This window comes from Mustela nivalis, assembly GCF_964662115.1.
Source record: "Mustela nivalis genome assembly, chromosome: X".
NCBI lineage: Eukaryota > Metazoa > Chordata > Mammalia > Carnivora > Mustelidae > Mustela > Mustela nivalis.
In genome coordinates this window covers 60,485,055-60,511,806 of record NC_139040.1, presented here as the reverse complement: position 1 = coordinate 60,511,806, position 26,752 = coordinate 60,485,055, and the positions used below count along the sequence as shown (strand labels likewise).

Here is a 26,752-nt window from a genome sequence, read left to right as displayed (position 1 = left end):
ATTGATAAACCCCTGGCCAAACCTAAAAATAAGAAAAGAGAAAGGACCCAAATTAATAAAATCATGAATCAAAGAGGAGAGATCACAACCAATACCAAAGAAACAAAAAGGCTATTAATGAGATGCAATAAAAATGGAGGCATGAAATCCTAAGAACATACAAGCAAGTATATGCCAACAAATTAGGCAATCTGAAAGAAACAGATGCATTCCTAGAGACATATAAATGAACAAAACTGAAACAGGAAGAAATAGAAAAACTGAACAGACCCATGGCTAGCAAGGAAACTGAAGCAGTCATCAAAAATCTCCCAACAACCAAGAGCCAAGTGGCAGAGAGCTTCTCAGGAGAATTCTACCAAACAGTTAAAAAAGAAATGCCTATTCTTCTGAAGCTGTTTCAAGAAACAGAAAATGGAAGGAAAAATTGCAAACTCTTTCTATGAGGCCAGCATTATCTTGATCCCAAAACCAGACAAAGACCCCATCAAAAAGGAGAATCACAGAAGAATATCCCTGATGAACACTGATGCAAAAATTCTCACCAATATACTAGCTAATAGGATCCAAAAGTACAATAAAAGGATTTTCACCATGACCAGATGGGATTTATTCCTGGGCTGAAAGGGTGAGTCAACATTTACAAATCAAGCAATGTGATACACTGCATAAATAAAAGAAAGAAGAACCATATGATACTCTCAAAAGATGCAGAATAAGCATTTTACAAAGTACAGTATCCTTTCCTGATTACAACCCTTCACTATGTAGGGACAGAGTGAACAGACCTCAATATCATAAAAGCTATCCATGAAAAGCACCCAGCAAATATCATTCTCAATGGGGAAAACTGGAGCTTTCTTCCTGAGGTCAGGAACATGGCAGCAGTGTTCACTATCACTGCTGCTATTCATCATAGTACTAGAATTCCTAGCCTCAGCAATCAGACAAAAAGAAGTAAAAGGCATCAAAATTGGCAAGGAAAAAAATCAAACTCTCATTCTGCAGATGACATGATACTTTATGTGAAAACCCCCAAAAAACTCTACCACAAAATTGCTAGAAAAACCATCACTCAGCATCAGGGAAATACAAATCAAAACCACAATAAGATACCAACTCACACAGGTCAGAATGACTAAAATTAACAAGTCAGGAAATGACAGGTGTTGGCCAGGATGTGGAGAAAGGGGAACTCTCCTACACTGTTGGTGGGAATGCAAGCTGGTACAGCTATGCTGGAAAACAGTATGGAGGTTCCTCAAAATGTTGAAAATAGAGCTACTGTACAACCCAGCAACTGTACCACTGGGTATTTACCACAATGATAGAAACGTAGTGAAACGATGGGGCAGCTGCCTGCCAATGTTTATAGCTGCCATGTCCATAATAGCCAAACTATGGAAAGAGGCCAGATGCCCACTGACAGATGAATGGATAGAGAAGATGCGGTATATATATAAACATATACAGTGGAATGTTGCTCAGCCACAAAAAAATGAAATCTTCCCATTTGCAAGGACATGGATGGAACAAGAAGGTATTATGCTAAGCAAAATAAGTCAATCAGAGAAAGATGATTATCATATGATCTCACTGATATGTAGAATTTAAGAAAAAAAAAAAGAGGATCATAGGGGAAGAGAGGAAAAAATAAGATAAAACCAGAAAGGGGGAGAAACCATAAGAGACTCAATCACTAGAAACAGAGGGTTGCTGGAGGTGACAGGGTGGAGGGATAGGGTAACTGGGTGATGGACTCTAAGGAGGGCATGTGATGTAATGGGCACTCCGTATTATATAAGACTGATAAATCACAGGCTTCTATTTCTAAAACCAATAACACAAATATGTGAATTAATCACATTAAAATAAAAATTTAAAAAAAGAATTTTTCTAGGTTATCCCATTGTAGGCATATAATGGCTTATATGCTTTTTTTTAAAAGATTTTATTTATTTATTTGACAGAGAGAAAGATCACAAGTAGGCAGAGAGGCAGGCAGAGAGAGAGGGGGAAGCAGGCTCTCCGCTGTGCAGAGATCCCGATATGGGGCTTGATCCCAGGACCCTGAGATCATGACCTGAGCCGAAAGCAGAGGCTTAACCCACTGAACCACCCAGGCGCCCCGGCTTATATACTCTTTTATGACCCCTTGTGGTTTTATGGTATCAACTGGAACTCCACTTTTGTTTCTGATTATCCATTTGCGTCCACTCATTTTTTTCTTGATGAATATAGCTAAATATCTGTCAACTTTATTATTTCAAAGAACTAGCTCTTATTTTCATTGATCTTTTCTACTGTCATTTAGTCTCTATTTCATTTATTTCTCCTTTGATCTTTATTTCCTTCCTTTAGTAACTTTGGTCTTTTTCTTTTTCTTTAGATCTTTTATGTGTAGAATAAGATTATTTTTGATTTCTCTTTTGAAATATATATATATATTTATACACTACTATATATATATACTTTATATATATATACTACTCTCTCTCTATATATATACTTACTCTACACATATATATATTTGAAATATATATATATTTCAAAAGAGAAATCAAAAATAATCTTACTCTACATATATATATATATATATATATATATATATATATATATATATATATATGCCTGTATTGCTGTTAAATTTAACTCTTAAAACTGCTTGTGTTGTATTATACATGTTTTGGACTGTCATATTGCCATTTTTATTTGTCTCCAGGTACTTTGTTTTCTCTTTTGATCTCTGAATCAATCCAGTGAGTATTCAGTAGCATCTTGTTTCATCTCCACATATCTGTGATTTCCTACCAGTTGTCCTTGTATGATTGATTTGTATTTTTATAGCACTGTGATCAGAAAAGATAGTTGATATGGTTTCAACCTTTTTGAATTACTGAGACTTCTTTTGTGGCCTCAATATGATCCATCCTAGACAATGTTTCAGGGGTACTCTGTACTTTTAGATGGAGCATTTTTTTAATGTATCTATTAAGTCCATCTGGTCTAATGTGTCCTTTAAGGCCAATCTTTCCTTATTGTTTTTTTTGCCTGGAAAATCTATCCAGTGATGTCAGTTGGATATTAAAATCCCCTACTATTATTTTATTGCTTTCAAATTCTCCCTTAAACTCTATTAATCTTTGCTTTGTATATTTTGGTGTTTAAATATTTACAAACACTATATCCTCATGTTGCACTGATGCTTTTATCATTTGGTAACACCCTTCTATACCTTTAATTACCATTTTTGTTTGAGAGTTTGTCCGGTATATGCAGTTTCACAAGGGTTCATTTTTTTCTCCTTGAAAGCTTTCATTTTTCAAAGTTTTAGTTTAAACCCAGTTAGTTAAAATTCAAAGTTATATTGGTTTCAGGTGTGCAATATACTGATCACCACATCCATACAACACCCTGTGCTCATCACAAGTACACTCCATAATCATCAACAACTTAATCCATTGCATAACCACCACCCCTCTGATAACCATCAGTTTGTTCACAATTGTTAAGTCTGTTTCTACATTTGCCTCTCTTTTTTGTTCCCTTTGCTGTTTTGTTTTGTTCCTTAAATTCCACACATGAGTGAAGTCGTACAGTATTTGTCACTTTCTGATTAACATTTTTCACTTAGGATAATATCAAGTTCCATCCACATCATTGCAAATGGCAATATTTTAATACTTCTTATGGCTAATATTCCAGTGTGTATTTATATGTGTGTGTGTGTGTGTGTGTGTGTGTGTGTTCTTTATCCATTCATCAATCTATGAGCACATATTTTTCCATTCATCAGTCAATGGACACATCTAATTTATCCATTCATCACTTGATGGACACGTGGGCTGTTTTCATAGTTTGACTATTATAAAAACTAGAATGCATGTATACCTTTTTTAATTTTTTAAATTTTTTATCCCTTTTTAAAAAACATAGCCATTTTAACTTTTATTTCATTATGAGTATGTATCCCTTTGAATTAGCATTTCTGTATTCTTTGGGTAAATACCAAGTACTGCAATTGCCAGATCATAGGGTAGTTCAATTTTTAACTTTTTGAGGATCCTCTGTACAATTTCCCAGAGTTGCTACACCAGTTTCCATTCCCACCAGCAGGGTAATAGGGCTCCCCTTTCTTCACTTTCTCACCAACACCTGTTGTTTCTTGTGTTGTTGATTTTAGTCATTCTGTCAGGTGTGAGGTAATATATCAATGTTATTTAATTTTGTATTTCCCTGATTATCAGTGATGCTGAGCATCTTTTCATATGTCTGTTGGCCTTTTGCATGTCTTCTTTGGAAAAAAGCCTATTCATGTCTTCTGTCCATTTTTTAACTACATTGTCTTCAGAGGGTTGGGGGTTTGTCTTTTTTGTTTGTTTTTCTTTTTTTGTTTGTTTGTTTTTTTGTTTGTTTTTATGGGGCATCTGGGTGGCTCAGTTGGTTAAGCATCTGTTTTCGGCTCCGGTCATGATCCCTGGGTCCTGGGATCAAGCCAGCATCAGGCTCTGTGCTCAGAGGGGAGCCTCCTTCTCCCTCTCCCTCTGCCCTTCCAACCCCACTCATGGTCTCTCTTGTTCTGTTTTTGTTTTCTTGAGAGTGAGAGTGAGTGGGGGCAGGTGCAGAGGGAGAGAGTATCTCAAGCAGACTCTATACTGAGCAGAGTCTGATGCAGGGTTTGATCCAATACCCTAAGACCATGACCTAAGCCGAAACCAAGTGTTGTACAAAACCAAACCACCCAGGTGCCCCTAGGGTTTGAGTTTTATAACTTCTTTATATAGTTTGGATACCAAACCATTAATAGATATATCATTTGAATATATCTTCTCCCATTCCATTGGCTGACTTTTATTTTTGTTCATTGTTTCCTTCCATATCCACTAGCTTTTCATATTGATGAAGTCCCAAAAGATTATTTTTGCTTTGGTTTCATTTGCCTCAGGAGACATATCTACTAAGTTGCTACAACCAGTGTCAAAGAGGTTAATGCCTAGTTAATACCCTAGGATTTTTATGGCTTCAGGCCTTGCATTTAGATCTTTAATCCAGTTTTTTTTTTTTTGGTGTAAGAATGAAGCCTAGTTGCATTCTCTTGTATGTTGCTTTCCAGTTTTTCCAACCCAATTTGTTGGAGTTACTGTTTTTTTTCCATTGGATAGTCTTCCGTTTTGTCAAAAATTAATTCACCATATAGCTGTGGGTTCCTGGGTTATCTATTCTGTTCCATTGATCTATGTGTCTATTTTTGTGCAGGTACCATACTGTCTTGATGATTACGGCTTGTTGTAGTTCTGTGAAAAAGGCTGTTGGTATTTTGATAGGTACTGTATGAAACGTGTACATTGCTTTGGGTAATATAGACATTTTAACAGTGTTTGTTTCAATCCATGAGCATGTGATGACCTTCCATTTCTTTGTGTCAGCTTCAATATTTTTCATCCAGTGTTTTATAGTTTACAGAGTAAAGGTCTTTCATCTACTTAGTTAGGATTATTCCTAGGTACATTATTTCTGATGCAATTGAAAATGGAACTGATTTCTTAATTTCTTCTTTCTGCTGCTTCATTATTGGTGTATAGAAATGGAACAGATTTCTGTACATTGATTTTGGATCTTGCAACTTAACTGAATTTCTTTATCAGTTCTAACAGTGTTTTGGTAGTCTACTGGGATTTCTATATAGAATATCATGTTATCTGTAAATAGTGAAAGCTTGACTTTCCTTACTCATTTGGATGCCTTTTATATCTTTTTGTTATCTGATTTGTGATTAAGACTTCCAGTATTATGTTAAATAACAGTGGTGAGAGTGGAAATTCCCACATTGTTGCTGAGTGTAATTCCCCATTAAATATGCTGTTAGCTGTGGGTTTTTCATATTAGGCCTTTATGATATTGAAGTATGTTTCCTCTAAACCTACTCAGTTGAGGGTTTTTATCAAGAATGGATGCTGTACCTTGTCAAATGCTTTTTCTGCATCTATTGAAAGGTTCATATGTTTCTTATCCTTTCCCTTATGAGGTGTATCACATTGATTGATTTATAAATATTGTACCACCCTTATCACTGAGTAATAAATCCCATTTGATCATGGTGAATGATTTTATCAATATACTGTTGGATGTGTATTACTGGTATTTTATTAAGAATGTTTGCATCCATGTTCATCAGGGATATTGGCCTATACTTCTCCTTTTTAGTAGTCTTTATCTGGTTTTGGTTCAGGTTAATGCTGGTTCACAGAATGAATGTGGAAGTTTTCTGTCCTTTTCTACTTTTTGGAATGGTTTGAGAAGAATAGGTTTTAATTCTTCTTTACATATATGTTAGAAATTGCCTCTGAACCATCTGACTCTGGACTTCTGTTTATTGGGAGTTTTGGGGATGCAGGAAAACTGTCCTCAAAAGGTAAGTTTACAGTAATACAGGCCTCAAGAAGCAAGAAAAATATCATATAAACATTCTAAACTTACACCTAAAGGAGTTAGAAAAAGAACAACAATGAAGCCTAAAGCCAACAAAAGGGAACAAATAATACAGATTAGAGCACAAAATAATGATATAAAACCTAAAAACAACTACAACAACAACAAAAACCAATAGAACAAATCAAGAAACCAGTAGATGCTTCTTTGAAGAAAAAAAAATTGATAAATCATTATTCAGACTTAACAAAAAGCAAAGAGAAAGAACCCAAATAAATAAAATCACAAATGAGAAAGGGGACATAACAACCAACACCACAGAAATACAAACAATTATAGGAGAATACTGGGAAAAACTATATGACAACAAATTCGACAATCTTAAAGAAATTAATTCCTAGAAACATAAAAACTACCAAAAACTGAAATAGAAATAAATAGAAAACCTGAAGATACCAATAACCAGCAAAGGAACTGAATTAGAAATCAAAAGTTCCCAACATGCAAAAGACTAGTTTTCTTTTCATTTCCATTTGCATTGAACATCTTTTTCTATAATTTCACTTTCAGTTTCTTTGTGTTCTTAGACCTGAAATGAGTATGCAGACAGCATAATAATGAGTTTTGGTGTTTTTTTTTTAATCAATTTATCTACTCTATGTCTTTGACTAGAGAATTTAGTCCATTTAACCTTACAGTATTTATAGATAGGAATGTACTTACTGACAATTGTTGAGTATTTTCTGGCAGATTTTTTACTTCCTCTCTTTTCATTTCTTCCTTCCTTTCTTTCTTTCTTTTTTATTCAGCACTCTTACTTGTGGTTGGGTAATTTTCTTTAGTGTATGTGTTTTTCATTTTCTGTGTTCTACTATAGATTTCTGCTTTGTATTAAGTGAGTTTCACATTTAATATCCTATACATATCACTCTATTTTAAGGTGATAATATCTGATGCATGAATACATTCTAGAACTACACATCTTTATCGCACCTCACGTGTTATTTTTTTTATGTTTATTTTTTTAACTTATTTTTTTATTGATGTTGATTTTAACTCTGGTCATTTTGGATGCCTACCAGGAAAGATGGTAGAGAAGGAGGACCCAAGCTCACCCTATACCACGAGATATAATCCACATCTTAGTCAATAAACTGGAGAGTAATCTGAATACTGTCAGAACAAACTCAACAACTAAATACAGAGGAAAAGCTGCATCTGAGAGGTTAGGAAGCTCAGAAAGGCAGAGAGAGGCTTCTGCAGAAGGGAGGGAGCTGTGTGTATGGAGAGGGTAAAGAAACAGGCCTTAACACCAAGAAACTTGCAGTGAGAAGAATAATCCCCATAATGTTTGACTTTGAAAACCAGAGGGGCTGAATTTTTTAAGATTGTATAATCAGTGGGACTTGGAGCCTGCAGCTTTAAAACTCAGCTGATTCAGCACTAAAGCAGCCAGGAGGGTGAGCAATTGCTGGGCCACTGCCCTTAAAGAGACAGCAACCTGCACAGAGAAGCAATATAGAATTAGTAGTTTACACAATGCTGGGGAGCAAACAGGAGACAGATCTATTCGTACTGATTTCAAAGCAAGTTGGGGGACTTTAAAAATGAAGGACCCAACAGATAAGATTTTTACCCCCACCTCTCAGCATAAACAAATTGTCATCGGCAGGAGGTAGAACTGCACAGACACTGGCTATCTAACTTACGGGCAGTAGTTACCTCCGTGAGTTCTCCTGAGCACTCAACCACTCCAAGCCTGCATCCCTGTGACTGTGGGCTCAGGGCAAATTTGCTAAAACCACACACTCTTCACCCACTCACCAGTGCATAGGTGCCCCTATCCACTAAGCCCAGCCATCTCATAAGATATAGCTACCTTGCCACACTGAGCCATAATGACCATACAATAACCAGCTGCTGAGTGGTGCTGCTGCTGCAGGCCACTCCTTACCATATGCTCCAAGCCACTATCGTGTACCAAGCCCAACCACATCCAGGCATCATGACGTACAGCTCCCAGCCTCTGACCCCAGGCCAACCTGGCAAGCAGTTCCCAGCCAATGCAGTATTTCTGTGGATGCAGCATAGGACTAGTGGCCCAGTACAACTGTTGCTAACACTGCTACCCTACTCCCAAGTTTCTGGGTAGGCATGACCCTTATAGCTACCCTGCTTAGATCCCACTAACAATACAGAGAGCAAATACAGCCCACAACAGGCAGAGAGAAAATACAGCCCACAACATCCCACAAAGGAAAAGTGACTCAGACACAACAGCAGAGCACAAGCAACACACAAACACACACAGAGGATATGCTCCTGAAATGCAAGATTCAGGCAAACATGGGATAGTGCACTTCAGAGAACTCCAGGATCTCTTCCTTATAAAAGCACTACTTTGAAGAGCAGAAGACATAGCTGACTTTATTAACACAGAGAAATAGACACAGAGAGGGAGGGGAAAGGGGAAAAAAACTTCTCCCAAATGAAAGAAGAGAAAAAAGCCATGGCTAAAGATCTAAGTGAAACAGATATAAATAATGTGCCTAATAGAGAATTTAAAGTATTGTTCATAAGAATACTCATGAACTTAAGAAAGGAGTAGAAGACATGAGAGACCTTAACACCCAGATAAAAAATAACATAGCAGAGATAAAGGGGCCAATAAACAAAATGAGACACATACATGCTTGATGGAATGAAGAGAACATTAGAAGAAGCAGAGGAACAAATTAGTCATCTAGAAGACAAAATAATGAAAGGTATTCAAGGTGAACAAAAAAAGAGAGAAAAAGAATTATGCCTAATGAGAATAGACTTTGGGAACTCACAGACTCATCAAATTTAATAACATTTGTATTATGGGAGTCCCAGAATAACAGCAGAAAAGGGGGCAGAAAATTTATGTGAAGAAATAACAGCTGGAAACTTCCCTAATCTAAGAAAAGAAACAGATACATCGATCAGGAAACAAAGAAAATTCCATCAAAATCAACAAAAACAGGCCAACACCAACACATACTGTAATTAAATGTGCAAAATATAGTGACAGAGACAAAATCTTAAAAGCAAAAAAACAAAAGAGACAGTAACTTAAAAGGGAAAGCCAATTATCAGGACACTTTTAAATGGAAAATTTGCAAGCCAGAACAGAGTGACATAATATATCAAAGTGCTGAAAGGGAAAAATCTAAAGCACAGAATACTTTATGAAAGGCTATGATTCAGAATAGAAGGAGACAGAAAGAGTTTCCGGACAAACAAACAAACATCAACTTAAAAGAATTCATGACAACTAAACCAGCCCTGCTACAAATAGTTAAGGGGACTCTGAGTGGAAAGGAGAAACAAAAAGTGACAGTATAAACAAAGATTGACAGGAAACAAAAGCAGTAAAAATGAATATTTCGGTAAAAAGTCAGTCAATGATTTCACAAAATAAAAGGATATAAATTATAACAACATACACATTAAGCATGGGGATTAGAGCAGTAAGGAATGGGTTCAAACTTAAAAAACCATCAACTTAATATAGACTCCAATAAAAAGAACAGGTTACATACAAAACTAATGGTAACCATATAAAAAGAATCATCAATAAATATGCAAAAAATTGAGAGAAAAAAATCCAAATGTTACAGTAATGAAAATCAGGAAAACATGAAAAACAAGAAACAGAGAAAATATTCAGAAACAACTACACAATAAATAATAGACAATAAACACATATCTATCAATAATTACTTTGAATATAAATGACCTAAAAGCTCTAATCAAATAATAGGGTGATGTAATGGGTACAAAACAAGACCCATCTATATGCTATCTAGAGAAGACTGATTTTAGACCTAAAGAAACCTGCAGATTGAAAGTGAGGGAATGGAGAAACATCATGCAAGTGTTAGCCAAAAGAAAGTTGGACTAGCAATGTTTACATCAGAATGTTTACATCAGAAAAAAAAAAAAGACATTAAAAAACAGTAGGAGGGAAAGATGGCAGAGGAGTAGGGACCCTATTTCAACCAGTCCCCTGAATAGAGCTATATATCTACCAACCACTCTAAATACCCATGAAATCAGTCTGAGATAGAAGAAGATATATCTGGATCTCTACAAACAGAATATCTCTGGTGGCTGGTATCAAGGTATGATGTGGGAAGTTGTGATACTGGACAGATACTGGAAGATAAATGGAAGGGGAAGGGAAGGATCCAGGAACCTCTGCAGCCAGAGTACAAAAGCCTCCCATGCCGGGAACTGGGCAAAGACTCACAGACTGGTAGTGGGGTAGGGAGACAATGGGGCAACCCCCCAGACTGAAACCTGGAGCTGCAGGAGCACACATGCAAACTGGGGGTGGCTGGCAATTTTAGTAGCACAAAGAGCAGTAACATGCCTGGACCTGGAAGTGAGGGCTGGGAGTGCTACTGTGGGGCTCACAACCCAGGACACTGTGGGTTTTAGCAGCACAAACAAAATGGAGACAGTGTGGGGCTCACAACCCAGGACACTGTGGGTTTTAGCAGCACAAACAAAATGGAGACAGTGTGGCATGGAGAGCGCACTGAGAGGCAGACTGTGATCTCTCTGTTCTGAGATAGAGCTTTGGATCAGTCAATTCTGCTCTGACTCACGAGGGGGGGAAATGCAGAAAGCCACCAGAGAACAAAAGCCCCCCAAAACTGGTTTTCACTGAGCCCATCCCCCCATAGGGGACAGGGCAACTCTGCCCAAACAGGGTTGCCTGAGTAACAGCATGACAGGCCCCTCGATCAGAAGACAGCCTGGAAGAACAAAAGGTCAATAACCCTAACGTTCCTAAAAAACAGATACATCTCATTTGGGTGGTAGTCAGTAATTTGGATTCTGTACATTCCCTAAACCACACTGCAGCAGAATGACTAAGAGAAGGAATCCCTAACACAGGAAAAATTCAGACTGTGACCTCTGCCACCAAACAAATAGATACACACATAAGCAAGATGTCGAAAACAGACTTCAGGGTAAGTTATGCAGACAATAGCTACAATGGAGAAAACCATTAATGGCAACACAGATTCTCTAAGGGTAGAACTGAGAGCTGATCTAGAGGATCTTGAAACAGCTATCTATGAGATCCAATCTAATCTACATACTCTAACAGCTAGGGTAAACAAGGCTGATGAAATAATTACTGATCTAGAAGACAAACTGATAGAAAAGAAGGAACAGGAGGAATCCTGGAAAAATAGCTTAAAATCCATGAATACAAAATTAAAAAAATAAACAATGCCAACACACATTCCAAGGTCAGAATTATTGGGATCCTTGAGGGTGGGTGGACACAGAGAGAGGCCTAGAAGATACATTTGAGCAAATCATAGCTGAGAACTCCCCTAATCTGGGAAAGGAAATGAGTATTTGTGTCCTAGAGGCAGAAAGGACCCCTCCCAAGATCAAGGGAAATACCAACGCCCAAGTATATAGTAGTAAAACTCACAAATCTTAGAACCAAGGAAACCATCTTAAGGGCAGTTAGGGGCAAGAGATATCTTACGTACAGAGGAAAGAACATCAGAATAATGTCAGACCTGTCCATAGAGCCCCAGCAAGCCAGAAAGGAAAGGCAAGACATACTGAGGGTAATAAATGAGAAGAACATGCAGCCATGAATATTTTATCCACCAAGTCTGTCATGTGCAATGGATGGAGAGATAAAAAGCATCCAAGACTGGCAAAAACTGAAAGACTATGTGACCACTAAACCAGCCCTGCAAGAAAAATAAACTGGGATTCTATAAAAGAAGAAGGACCCCAAGAGTGATATGCAAAAGAAAAGTACAAAGAAAATCTATAGAGGGGCGCCTGGGTGGCTCAGTGGGTTAGGCCGCTGCCTTCGGCTCGGGTCATGATCTCAGGGTCCTGGGATCGAGTCCCGCATCGGGCTCTCTGCTCAGCAGGGAGCCTGCTTCCCTCTCTCTCTCTGCCTGCCTCTCCATCTACTTGTGATTTCTCTCTGTCAAATAAATAAATAAAATCTTTAAAAAAAAATCTATAGAAACAAAGACTTCACAGACAACATGATGACAATAAACTCTTATCTTTCAATAATTACTCTCAAGGTGAATGGCCTTTTAGGCCATTTTATGCTCCTCTTAAACAGCACAGGGTTGCAGATTGGATAAAGAGACAGTACCCATACATATGCTGTCTATAAGTGACATATTTTGAACCTACAGATACATCCATACTGAAGGGAAACAGATGGAGAACCATCTTTCATGCCAATGGACCACATAAGAAAACTGAGGCAGCAATTCTCCTATCTGACAAATTAGATTTTAAGGTAAAGACTACAGTTAGAGATACAGAAGGACATTATATCACTCTTAAAGGGTCTATCTAATAAGAATATCTAACAATTGTAAATACCTATGTCCCCAACATGGGAGCAGCCAAACACATAAGTCAACCCTTAACCCAAACAAAGACACATACTGATAATAAAACATTAATAATAGGAGACCTCAACACTCCACTCTCTGTAATAGATCATCTATGCAAAAAATCAACAAAGAAACAAGAGCTTTGAATGACATACTGGACCTCATAGATATAACATTCCACCCTAAAACAACAGAATACTCATTCTTCTCAAGTGCATATGGAACTTTCTCCAGAATAGACCACATACTGGGTCACAAATCAGGTCTCAACCGATACCAAAAGACTGAGATTCTTTCCTGCATATTCTCAGACCACGATACTTTGAAACTGGAACTCAATCCCCAGAAAAGTTTGGAAGAAATTCAAACACTTAGCTAAAGACCATCCTGCTCAAGAATGTTTGGGTCAAACAGGAAATCAAAGAACTTAAACAATTCATGGAAAACAATGAGAATGAAAACACTTTGGTCCAAAACCTATGGGATACGGCAAAGGTAGTCCTAAGGGGGAAGTACGTAGTCATCCAAAACTCACTAAAAAAAATGTAGAGAAATTATGAATACACAAACTATCTTTTATACCTTAAAGTACTAGAGAATCAACAACAAATTAAGCCTAACCCATGCATGATAAGGGAAATAATTAAGATTAGAACAGAGATTGATGAATCAGAGATAAAAAAATATAGTAGAACATATCAACGAAACTAGAAGCTGATTCTTTGAAAGAATTAATATGATCAATAAACCACTGGCAGACATGTCCAAAAGAAAAGAGAAAGGACCCAAATTAATAAAATTATGAACGAAAGGGGAGAGAACACAACTAACACAAAGGAATAGAAATAATCATCAGAAATTATCATCAACAGCTATATGTCAGTAAGTTAACCAATCTAGAAGAAATGGATGCATTCCTGGAAACCTATAAACTACCAAGACTGAAACAGGAAGAAATTGACAACCTGAATAGACCAATATCTAGTAATGAGATTGAAGCAGCAATCAAAAACCTCCCAAAACACAAGAGTCCAGGACGTGAAAGATACCCTGGGGAATTATACCAAACATTCAAAGAAGAACTAATACCTATTGCCCTGAAGCTGTTTTAAAAAAACAGAAATAAGGAAAACTTCCAGATTCTTTCTAGGAGGTCAGCATTACCTTGATCCCCAAACCAGGCAAAGACCCCATCAAAAAGGAGAATTTCAGACCAATATACCTGATGAATATGGATGAAAAAATTCTCAACAAGATACTAGCTAATAGGATCCAGCACTACATTAAAAGGATAATCTACCACACCAGGTGGGATTTATCCCTGGGATGCAAGGGTGGTTCAACATTGTTAATTAATTAACATTAATTAATTAGTAACTTAATCAATAATTAATTAATTAATTAAAATTTTGAAAGTTAATAGAAATTAAGTAATTTAATTAATAAAATTAATAGAAAAATAATAAATTAATAAAAATTAATAGAAGAGAGAAAAATTATAGAAAAAATTAATAGAAGGAGAGAGAAAAACCACATGTTCTTTTGAATGGATGCAGAAAAAGCATTTAACAAAATATAGCATCCTTTCCTGATTAAAACTCTTCAGAGTATAGTGATGGGGGAACATTCCTCAATTTTATAAAATCCATCTATAAAAAACCCAGAGTAAATATCATTCTCAATGGGAAAAAGCTGACAGCCTTCCCTTTGAGATCAGGAACATGATAAGAATGGCCACTATCACCATTGTTGTTCAACATAGTACTAGAAGTCCTAGCAACAGCAATCAGACAACAAAAAGAAATAAAAGTTATTCAAACTAGCAAAGAAGTCAAACAAATTCTCTCCCCACACAGATGACATGATACTTTATATGGAAAACCCAAGACTCCACCCCCAAAGCAATTCAGTAATGTGGCAGGACACAAAATCAATGCACAGCAGTCAGTTGCAGAAATAGAAATTAAAGAATCAACTGCATTTACAATCGCACCAAAAACAAGATATCTTGGAATAAACCTAACTAAAGGGGTGAAGGATCTATACTCTAGGAACTACAGAATACTCCTGAAAGAAATCAAGGAAGACACAAAGAAATCAAAAGAAGATACAAAGAAATCAAGGAAGACACAAAGAAAAATATTCCACGCTCATGGATCGGAAGAATAAATTTTGTTAAAATGTTGATGGAGCAGCCTATACTTTCAACACCATCCTGTTCAAAATACCAACAGCATTTTTCAAAGTGCTGGAACAAAAAATCCTAAAATTTGTATGGAACCAGAAAAGACCCCAAATTGGCAAGGAAATGCTGAAAAAGTAAACAATGCTGGGGGTATCATGCTTCCTTATTTCGAGCTATATTACAAAGCTGTGATCACCAAGAGAGCATAGTACAGGCACAAAAGCAGATACATATACCAATGGAACAGAATATAGAGCCCAGATATGGGCCCTCAATTCTATGGTCAACTAATCTTCAAAAAAGCAGGAAGAAGTATCCTATGGAAAAAAAGACAGTTTCTTCAATAAATGGTGCTGGGAAAATTGGACAGCTATATACAGAAAAAGGAAACTCGACCATTCTCTGACACCATACACAAAGATACATTCTAAATGGATGAAAGCTCAATATGAGACAGGAATCCACCAAAATCCTAGAAGAGAACATAGGCAGTAACATCTTTGACATCAACCACAGCAGCTTCTTTCAAGACAGGGGGAAAAAAGCAAATATGAACTTTGGGGCTTCATCGAGTTTCCTGCCCACCAAAGGAAACAGTCAACAAAACCAAGAGGCAATCAGGGAATGGGAGAAGAAATTTGCAAATGACACTACAGACAAAGGGCTGATATTTAAGATCTGTAAAGAATTTCTAAAACTCAACACTCAAAAAACAAATAATCAAGTCAAAAAATGGGAAGAAGACATGAACAGACACTTCTTCAAAGAAGACATACAAATGGCTATCAGACACATGAAAAAGTGTTCATCCGCATTAGCCATCAGGGAAATTCAAATGAAAACCACACTGACATACCACCTCACACCACATAGAATGGCAAAAATTGACAAGGCAAGAAACAACAAATGTTGGAGGGGTTGTGAAGAAAGGGGAATCCTCTTACTCTGTTGGTGGGAATGAAAGCTGGTACAGCCACTTTGGAAAACAGTATGGAGGTTCCTCAAGGCATTAAAAATAGAGGTACCTTACAACCCAGCAACTGGACTACAGGGTGTTTACCCCAAACATAGACATGTAGTGAAAAGAAAGGACACATGCACCCCAATGTTCATAGCAGCAATGTCCAGAATAGCCAAACTGTGGAAAGAGCTGAAATGCCATTCAACAGACAAATGGATAAAGGAGATGTGGTCCATATATACAATGGAATATTACTCAGCCATCAGAAAGGATGAATATCCAACTTTTGCATCAATGTGGATGGAACTGGAGGAGATTATGCTGACTGAAATAAGTCAAGCAGAGACAGTCAATTATCATATGGTTTCACTTACTTGTGGAACATAAGGAATAGCATGGAGGACATTAGAAGGAAGGTTAAAATGAAGGGAGAGAGGAATCAGGAGGGAGATAAACCATGAAAGACTATGGACTCTGGGAAACAAACTGAGAGTTTTAGAGGGCAGGGGTGTGGAGGGATGGTTTATTAGCCCGCTGATGGGTACTAAGGAGGGCATGTATTGCATGGAACGCTGGGTGTTATACACAGACAATGAATCATGGAACACTGCATCAAAAACTAATAATGTAGTGTATGGTGGCTAACAAAAACAAACAAACAAATAAGTAAATAAATAAAAATGCACGGTAATCCAGGGCAAAAAAAAAAAAAAAAAAGACACTATAAAATGACTAACAAGAGACAAAGAAGTACACTATATAATAATAAAGGAGAAAATCCAAGAAGAAAATATAACAATTATAAGGATTTATGCACCTAACATAGCTGCACACAAATATATAAAACAGTTAATAAACAATTATGAAGGAACTAATTGACAATAATACAATTATAAAGAGTATTTTTTTAAGATTTATTTTTTAATTTGACGGAGAGAAATCACAAGTAGGCAGAGAGGCAGGCAGAGAGAGAGGGAGGAGGAAGCAGGCTCCCCACTCAGCAGAGAACCCGACGCGGGCAGAGGCCAAAGGCAGAGGCTTAACCCACTGAGCCACTCAGGTGCCCCGACAATAATACAATTATAGTACAGAATTTTATCACCCCACTTAGGTTAATGGACAGATTATCTGAACAGAAATGCAAGAAGGAAACAATGGCTTTAAATGACACACTGGAACACATGAATCTAACAGATATATTCAGAACATTCCTTCCTAAAACAGCAAAATACACATGCTTTTCAAGTGTACATGGAACATTATCCAGAATAGATCACATATCATCCCACAAAACACCCTCAACAAATTAAACAATATGAAATTCATACCATGCATCTTTTCTGACCAGAATACTATGAAACTAGAAGTCCATTACAATAAAAAATCTGGAAAGAGTACAATAAGTGGAGATTAAATAACATGTTAACTCAACAATGATAGGTCAAAGAGGAAACAAAGGAAGAGATTTAAAAATACATGGAAGCAGATAAAAATGAAAATACAACAGTGCAAAATCCCTGGCACAGAACGGTGATTGTAAAAGGAAAGTTTGTGGCAATATAGGCCTTCTTGAAGAAGCAAGAGAAAACCCAAATAAACAACCTAACATTACATCTAAAGGAGCTAGAAAAAGCAGGACAAACTATATGTAAAGCCAGTAGAAAGAAGGCAATAAAAAGGGTAGAGCAGTAATAAATGACAGAGATACTAAAACAAACAACTGAACAGATCAATAAAACCTAGAACTTGGTTTCTTGAAAAAATTAATAAAACTGATAAACTTCTAGCCAGACTCAAGAAAAAAACGAGAAAGGGCTCCAATAAATAAAATCCCATATGAGAAAGGAGAAATAACCAATACCACAGAAATAAAAAGAATTATAAGAGAATATAATGAAAAACAATATGCCAACATATTGAACAACATGTAAGAAATGGATAAATTCAATAAATATATTACCAAACTGAAACACGCAGAAACATACATTTTTTAAGATCTTATTTATTTATTTATTTATTTATTTAATTTGACAGAGAGAGAGAGAGAGAAAGAGAGAAAACGAGTAAGCAGAAGGAGCAGCAGAGGAAGAGGAAAAAGCAGGCTCTCCACTGAGCAAGGAGCTCAATGTGAGGCTCAATCCCAAGACCCCAGGATCATGACCTGAGCCAAAGGCAGACGCTCAATGACTGAGCTACCCAGGTGCCCCAAGAAACATAAAATTTGAACAGACCAATAACCAGCAAAGAAAATGAGTCAGTAATTAAAAAAACTCCCAGCCACAAAAGTCTAGGACCAAGGGGCTTTACAGGTAAATTATACCAAATACTTAAAGAGTTAATACCTCCTCTTCTCAAACAATTCCAATATAAACTTCCCAATTCATTCTATGAGGCCATCATTACCCTGATACCAAACCAGATAAAAGACACCACTAAAAACAAATGACAGGCTGATCCTTGATGAATGGAGATTCAGAAATATTCACCAAAATGCTAGTAAACGAAATTCATCAATACATTAATAAAATCATTTAACAAGACAAAGTAGAATTTATTCCTGGGTTGGAAGGGTGGTTCAATATTTGCAAATAAATCAACGTGACACATCACATAAATAAAAGATAATAATCATGTGTTGAACATCTGTTGAACGGTCAACAGAAAAAAGCTTTTGACAAAGTACAGAATCCATGATAAAAACCCTCAACTAAGTAGGTTTAGAGGGAACATACCTCAACATGATGAAGGCCATATACAGAAAAACGGAAAGCTAACATCATCCTCAATGGGGTACAACTGAGAGCTTTTCCTCTATATTCAGAAACAAGATAGGGATTGTCTACTCTCACCACTGTTAACATAGTACAGGAAGTCCTGATCACAGCAATCAAACACAAAGAAATAAAAGGCATCCAAATCAGTAAGAAGAAATCAAATTTTCACCATTTCCAGTTGTCATGATACTTTATATAAAAAAAACCAAAGACACCACCAAAAGACTGCTAGAACTGGGGCGCCTGGGTGGCTCAGTGAGTTAGGCCGCTGCCTTCGGCTCAGGTCATGATCTCAGGGTCCTGGGATCGAGCCCCACATCGGGCTCTCTGCTCAGCGGGGAGCCTGCTTCCCCCTCTCTCTCTGCCTGCCTCTCTGCCTACTTGTGATCTCTATCAAATAAATAAATAAAATCTTTTAAAAAAAAAACACTGCTAGAACTGATAAATAAATTTAGTTAAGCTGCAGGATACAAAATCAACATAAGAAATCTGTTGCATTATTATACATTAATGATAAAGCAGCAGAAAGAGAAATTAAGGATTCAATCCAACTTATAATCGCACAAGAAATAATAAGATACATAGGAATAAACCTAACGAAAGAAGTAAAAGACCTAGACTGCGGAAAGTATAAAACACTGATGAAAGAAACTGAGGATCATAGAAATAGAAGACATTTCATGCTCAAGGATCAGAACGAATATTGTTAAAATGTCTATTCCACCCAATGTAATCTACACATTTACTGCAATCCCTATCAAAATACCACCAGCATTTTTCAGAGTTAGAACAAATAATCCAAAAATTTGTAGGGAACCACAAAATACCTTGAATAACCAATGCAATCCTGAAAAAGAAAAGCAAAGCTGGAGGCATCACAATTCTGGACTTCACATTATATTACAAAGCTATGGTGATCAGAACAGTATGGTAGTAGTACAAAAATGGACACATATATTAACAGAAAAGAACAGGAATCCCAGAAATGAACCCACAAATATATGGCCAATTAATCTAGAAACACAGAAAGGGTCACCTGAGTGGCTCAGTGGGTTAATAACTGCCTTTGGCTCAGGTCATGATCTCAGGGTCTTGGGATCGAGTCCCACATCTGATTCCCTGCTCAGCAGGGAGCCTACTTCCCCCCTCTCTCCCTGCTGCTCTGCCTACTTGTTATATCTTTCTCTGCGTCAAATGAATAAATAAAATCTTTAAAATAAAAACAGGAAAGAATATCTAACAGGAAAAAGAGAGTCCCTCCAACAAATGGTGTTAGGAAAACTGGATAGCCACATGCAAAAGGAAGAAACTGTACCACGTTCTTACACTGCACACAAAAATAAATTCAAAATGGATGAAAGACCTAAATGTGAGACAGGAAACCATCAAAAATCCTGAAAAAAAACAGAGGCAGTAATCTCTTTGACTCAGCCATAACAACTTCTTTCTAGATATATCTCCTGAGGCAAGGGAAACAAAAGCAAAAATAAACTACTGGGGGCACATCAAAATAAAAAGTGTCTGCACAATGAAGGAAACAATCAACAAACCTAAAAGGGAACCTAAGCAATGGGAGAAGATATTTGCAAAGGACATATCTGATAAAAGGTTAGTATCCAAAATATATATGGAACATATAAAACTCAACACTCAGAAATCAAATAATCCAGTTAAAAAATGGACAGAAGAAATAGTCTTCCAAAAACAGACATACAGATGGCCCACAGACACATGAAAAGATGTTCATCATCACTTACTATCTGGGAAATTCAGATCAAAACTACAATGAGATATCACCTCATACTTGCCAGAATGGCTAAAATCAACAACACAAGAAAAAAAAGGTGTTGGTGAGGATATGAAGAAAGGAGAACCATCTTGCACTGTTGGTAGGAATGCAAACTGGGTGCAGCCACTCTGGATAGTATGGTGGTTCCTCAAAAAGTTAAAAGTCAAACTACCCTATGATCCAGCAACTGCAATACCGGGTAATTACCCAAAGAATACAAAAACACTAATTCAGAGGGATATATGAATCCATATTTTTATAGCAGCATTTTTTTACAATAGCCAAGACACATGCAGCAACACACATGTGCATCAATTGATGGATAAAGAAGAATACAGACAATGGGATATTATTCAGTTTTTAAAAAGAATGCAATCTTGTCATTTGTGATGACATGGATGGAGCTACAGAGTATAATGCTAAGTGAAATGGCAGTCAGAGAAAGACAAATACCGTTATGTTTTCATGCACCCGTGGAATTTAAGAAGCAAAAGAAAGGAGCAAAGGGAAAGAAAGAGACAAATCAAGAAACAGACTCTTACTTATAGAGAACAAACTGATGGTTACCAGATGAGTTTTGGGGGAATGGGTTAAATAGGTGATGGGGATTAAAGAGGGCACTTTTCATGATGAGCACCAGGTGATGTATGGAATTGCTGAATCACTATATTGTCCAGCTGAAACTAATAAAACACGGTTAAGCAACAAAATTTAAAACTAAAAAAGAAAAGATTTAATAAATAAAACTTTTCATTTTGTGTATCCCTGTAACAATTACTATATAATTTTAACACTTTTTTTGTTCTGAAATTCATATTAGCTTTATATATGTTTAATCCCCTATCTTTAATACATGCTTGTCTTTTTCAGTGAGATATTTTACTTTCATACAATTTCTTATTACTAGTTAATTCCTTTTCTTTTCTGAAAAAAGTTATCTCAACATTTTTTTTTAGATTTAATTTTTTTTCAGTGTTCCAAAATTCATTGTTTATGCACCATATCCAGTGGTCCATGTAATACATGCCCTCCACAATACCCACTACCAGGCTCTCCCTACCCCCACACCCCTCCAAAACCTTCAGTTTGTTTCTCAGAGTCCACAGTCTCTCATGGTTTGTCTCCCCTCCAGTTCCCCCCAACTCACTTCTCCAACATTTCTTTTATGACTGTTTTAATTTTGACAAGTTCATTTATTTTTTGCTTGTCTGGAAAACTATTTATCTCCCCTTAAATTCTGAATAATATTACCAAGTAGGATTCTTGGTTGGACATTTTCTTGTTTTGTTTTTTTTTTTTCCTTTCAGCACCTTCAATATACCATGTCATACCATGCCACTCCCTTTTGACCTACAAAGTTTCCAGTGAAAAATCAGCTGATGGGCTTATGGGGGCCCTTTTTAAAATATTTTATTTATTTATTTGACAGAGAGAAAGATCACAAGTAAGCAGAGAGGCAGGTAGAGAGAGAGAGAAGAGGAAGCAGGCTCCCCACTGAGCAGAGAACCCGATGTGGGGCTTGATCCCAGGACCCTGAGATCATGACCTGAGCAGAAGGCAGAGGCTTTAACCCACTGAGCCACCCAAGCACCCCTGTGGGGGCCCTTTTAATGCAACAATTCATTTATCTCTGGCTGCTCTTAAGATTCTCTTTAATCTTTAACATTTTAAATTGAATGTTCTTTATTTTTTTTAAAGATTTTATTTATTTATTTGACAGAGATCACAAGTAGGCAGAGAGGCAGGCAGAGAGAGAGAGAGAGAGAGAGAGAGAAGCAGGTTCCCTGCGGAGCAGAGAGCCCGATGCGGGGCTCGATCCCAGGACCCTGAGATCATGACCCAAGCCGAAGGCAGCAGCCCAAACCACTGAGCCACCCAGGCGCCCCTTGAATGTTCTTTAATGTAGAACTCTTTTTTTCTTATTTGGAACTCTGTGGGCTCCCTGGAACTGAATATCTGTTTCCTTCCCTACATTAGGGAAATTTTTAGCCATAATTTATTGAAATAAGTTTTCTACCTTTTTTGCTTTTTCTTCTGTCTTCATTTGGGACTCCCTATAATGCAGATGTTATTCTGCTAGATGTTGTCTAGTATGTACCTTAAACTATCTTAATTTTTCTATTTTTTTCCCCTTTTCCTATTCTTGGTACTTCTGATGTCTTGTCTTCCATGTTGCTCATCTGTTCTATTTTGTTTATTCTGCCATTGAACCCTCTAGGTATATTTACCACTTCACTTATTGTATTCTTCAGCTTTGTGACTTCTCTTTGTTACTTTCTTGTGGTTTATATCTCTCTGTTGAAGTTTTCACTGTGTTCATCCATTCCTCTCCTGAGTTTGGTAAGCATATTTATGACCATTACTTTGAATTCTTTATCAGGGAGATTACTTATCTCTACTTCATTAAGGTCTTTTTCTGAGGTTTTCTCATTCTTTCATCAGGAACATATACCTGTCTGCTCATTTTGCTTGACTCCATTTATGTTTCTATGTGTTAGGTAAAATAGTTACCTTTCCTCTTTAAAAAAATTTAATTATAGCTAACACACAATGTTATATTAATCTCAGGTGTACAACATAGTAATTTGATAAGTTTACACATTATACTATGTTCACCAGAAGTATAACTACTGTCTGTCACCATATACTGCTATTAAAATATGACTTACTACATCCCCTATTTGGTAATTTTTACCCTATGATTTATTTATCCCATAACTGAAAACCTGTATCTCTCATCCCCTTCACCCATTTTACCAATTACACTACTTCCTTCCCGGATGGCAATCACAAGCTTCTTCTCTGCATTTATGGGTCTGCTTCTGCTTTTTGTTCATTGGTTTTACTTTTTAGATTCCACATATAAATGAAATTATATAGTGTGATCTTGCATTGGAGATAAATCTTATCAGTTCAACCATGGCCTAGCTTATGGCTGTTTCTCATACCCCTGAGATTGTCTATAAGTAGCACAATTTGTTCTTGATAGGTCTCAGTTGTTGAGGGTATGCCAAGGAAGGGATCTCAAGACAGTGTCTAGTTTCAGGCTAATTTTAAGACAGATTATCAGGCAATATATTCTTAAGATATGCAAATATGTAGTCTTTGGGTCCACAATCATAAAACCTGTTGACTTCCAGACCAATTCCAGAGGTGTCCCTGCACAATAGTTGCAAAAATCATAGATTTAGACGTGTGTATAACGTCCTTTCTGTGAGGTATCAGTGAGCTACAATGATGTCAAGATAATGCCAAGTGAGGGTTCCAATATAGTGAATACCCCTGCCCATGTGCCCTGAGAGCCTTTCTATAGCCTCTGGATGTGTGAGCTGCCCCCATGACAAAAAAAAATAGGAATTTTTTCATATCAAGAACAGGGGTGTATTTTAGTCTTAGTTGTGCAATTCCCTGGGTATGATAGCCTGTCAAAAACTGTCTCTTTAACTTCTTCAAACACATTGGATCCAGAAACAATATCCTGGGCCTCTAGAGCCAGGTGGTCAAGGGGTGTCCTGTGTGGGGTGTGCATGCCCACCAACTATGGCAGGCAGGCTGTAAATGTGGTATGGGGGTGGGGTACTCAGCCCACCTGGTTGTGGTGGGATAGGCCACAGCTGCAGAATGCATGGGTAGGGTGCTCCCATTGAAGCTAGTGGACTTAAAGACTTAAAGGAGGGGTTCCCAACAGTGCCCATCTACACCATCACCAACAAGGGAGGAGAATCCAAAAATGGTGCCCACTTCTGCCCCTGGAGAGAGTCCCAAGAGGTTCCTGCTTCTCCAGCAGATGCATTAAGAATAGCAAAGGAGTCTCCTTCACATAGAGTCTAGTTGCCTTGCAAACTATTGTTTTTGAGCTGAGTCCCATGGCAAGTGAGTCTGTGCAGGACCCTTTAAGAGTATATTTTTCATTCCCTACAATTCTCCTAGAAGTAAGCCCCACTGGTTCTTATAGCCAGATGCTTTGGGGGCTCATTTCTCCACTGTAGGTCCCAACGGTTGGGGTGTCTGATGTGGGACATAAATAACTTGCTCCACAAGAACAAGTTCCGTATTATGAGATCACTCCCAACTGTGGATTGCTGCTCCTGAGGTGGAGTTTTTTTGAAGGACCACATCTCTACCTCTTCTACCCTTCTCAATGTGGTCCATTTATGCTTTGTTGTAGAGCCACTGTTTACCTAGCTTTCAGGTCCTTTTCAGAGGGAATTGTCCCATATATAGCTGCAGATTTGTTGTGTTCATAGAAGGAGGTAGTTTCAGGATCCTTCTAGGCCACCATTTTTCAATGTGTCTTTTAAAAAGTATGTATATTGTAAATGCCTAAGAACAACTGATTGGTCATATTTGAGCATCACCAATACATGCTACTAAAGAGAATATGGTTTATTTATTTTAAAAAAGTATGTAATTTTAAAGTAACAAACAGCTCACATAATTAATTGAATACAGCAGGCTCAAAGAGGATTTTCATTAACTGTTACTATAATATGTGTTTTCTTCCTTTCTATGTAATCAAATAGAACTTGTTTTATATACTACAGCCATACTAAATCCAGAATTTCACACTGATCTTCATTACTACCGAGATATCTTACCATGTAGATTTCAGCACCAATATATATTAATTAAGGTACAGATCAGAAAAGAAGAAATAAAACCAACTTTCCAGAGATATGAAAAAAGAAAGCAACATACTTAAGTTTCTCATTTTGCTCTTACCGTATGTGATTCTAATTCAGCAATTTTCTCAGGGGTCTCAGAACCCAAATAATATATTCTAATCACATGGTCAGTGCTACCTGTTGTAATGAACATACCACCTGGAAGATTAAAAAACAAGCAAACATTACACCAAGTAACTTTAAAAAACCTTTTAATTGCCTTCTTAGTTAGTTATATGCTACCTTATATTAATAAGAGGATATCTTATCATTAAAGACAGGTTATCTTCTAATCATTAAAGACATAAAATTTCAGAGAAAAATACATAAAATTCAGGAGAAGTATTTAAAGGACAACTATACCACTCACCCAATAAAAATCCAACAACTATACACTAAATACAGGCCTTTGAATAATAAACATTAAAGGTCAGAGCCTTGAGGAATTCTTTATAATTTATGCAAAATCCTAACGCTCAAAATTTTTTTATAAAATGACCTATAGCTACAGTTCTCTTTACAGTGGCTATCATGGTGTAACCTAAAAACTCAACCACTTTTTAGATTATGAAAAAATTCTAGAGATGGAAGGTGGTAATATATCAAAAACATTGTGAATATACTTAATGTCAAAAAACTACTCACCTAAAAATAGTTATTAAAATAGTAAATTTAAGGGGCACCTGGGTGGTTTTGTCAGTTGAGTGTGCCACTCTTGGTTTCAGCTCAGGTCATGATCTGTGGTCCAGACATTGAGCCCTATATCCATGCTCAGCATGGAGTTTGCCTGAGAGTCTCTTCCTCTGTCCCTTCCCCAACTCAAGTGCTCATGGGCACATGTGTGCACTCTCCCTCTCTTTGTCTCAAATAAATAAATCTTTTTTTTTAAATAGTAAAATTTATGTTAAATTTACCACAATGAAAGAAAAGGTCAACTAGCATATAATTCTTAGCAGTAGAAAAGCAACCTTTACACACTGTAAAAGTGACTTCTATATGGAACTACAGTATATATTTTCTGAAACATCAGGTCAGGATTTTAATGTTGAACTGTGTGTGTATGGGGGGAGAGCTGTACTTTTTACCAACCAAATTCTGATTTATATAAAAACATATTAGAAAAATAAAAAAAAAACCTTCAAAAGCTATTACATGTTAGTTAAAATCCACAAAGGTCCATCTATTATATCATATGGTTCACATTTTGGGTATGTTTCTATTAAAAAACATATACCTTTTTCTCCACAAAATTAAACATATATCTTTTACAACTGGATCATTTAGTATTTTGGGTACTTGAAACTTTCAATTTTTACACATACCAGAACTGAAAGATGAGCAAGATATCTGAACTCCAGGTCTGGATCTCTCCGTAAATTTCACTGGGCGATCTCTAAGGGAAAAGTTAAGACATTTGTATTTTCCATCATGTTCATTTAACATACAAGAATCTTTGCACACTGCTACATATTGACAGATTTAACATCAGCATTATAAAAAACACAACTGAAGTAGTCAGTAC

At 36.8% G+C, this 26,752-nt stretch overlaps 1 protein-coding gene across 1 annotated transcript in view; it reads right to left on the bottom strand.

Moving 5' to 3' along the window:
* The window catches only part of BRWD3 (bromodomain and WD repeat domain containing 3), a 215,542-nt gene that overhangs the window by 122,038 nt on the left and 66,752 nt on the right, over window positions 1-26,752 (bottom strand). Inside the window, exons 10-11 of the mRNA XM_082715993.1 lie at window positions 26,553-26,623; window positions 25,289-25,389 (exon numbers count right to left, since the gene is read on the bottom strand). Of these exons, the coding sequence (XP_082572119.1) occupies window positions 25,289-25,389; window positions 26,553-26,623 (172 nt within the window). The remainder of the gene's footprint in view (window positions 1-25,288; window positions 25,390-26,552; window positions 26,624-26,752) is intronic.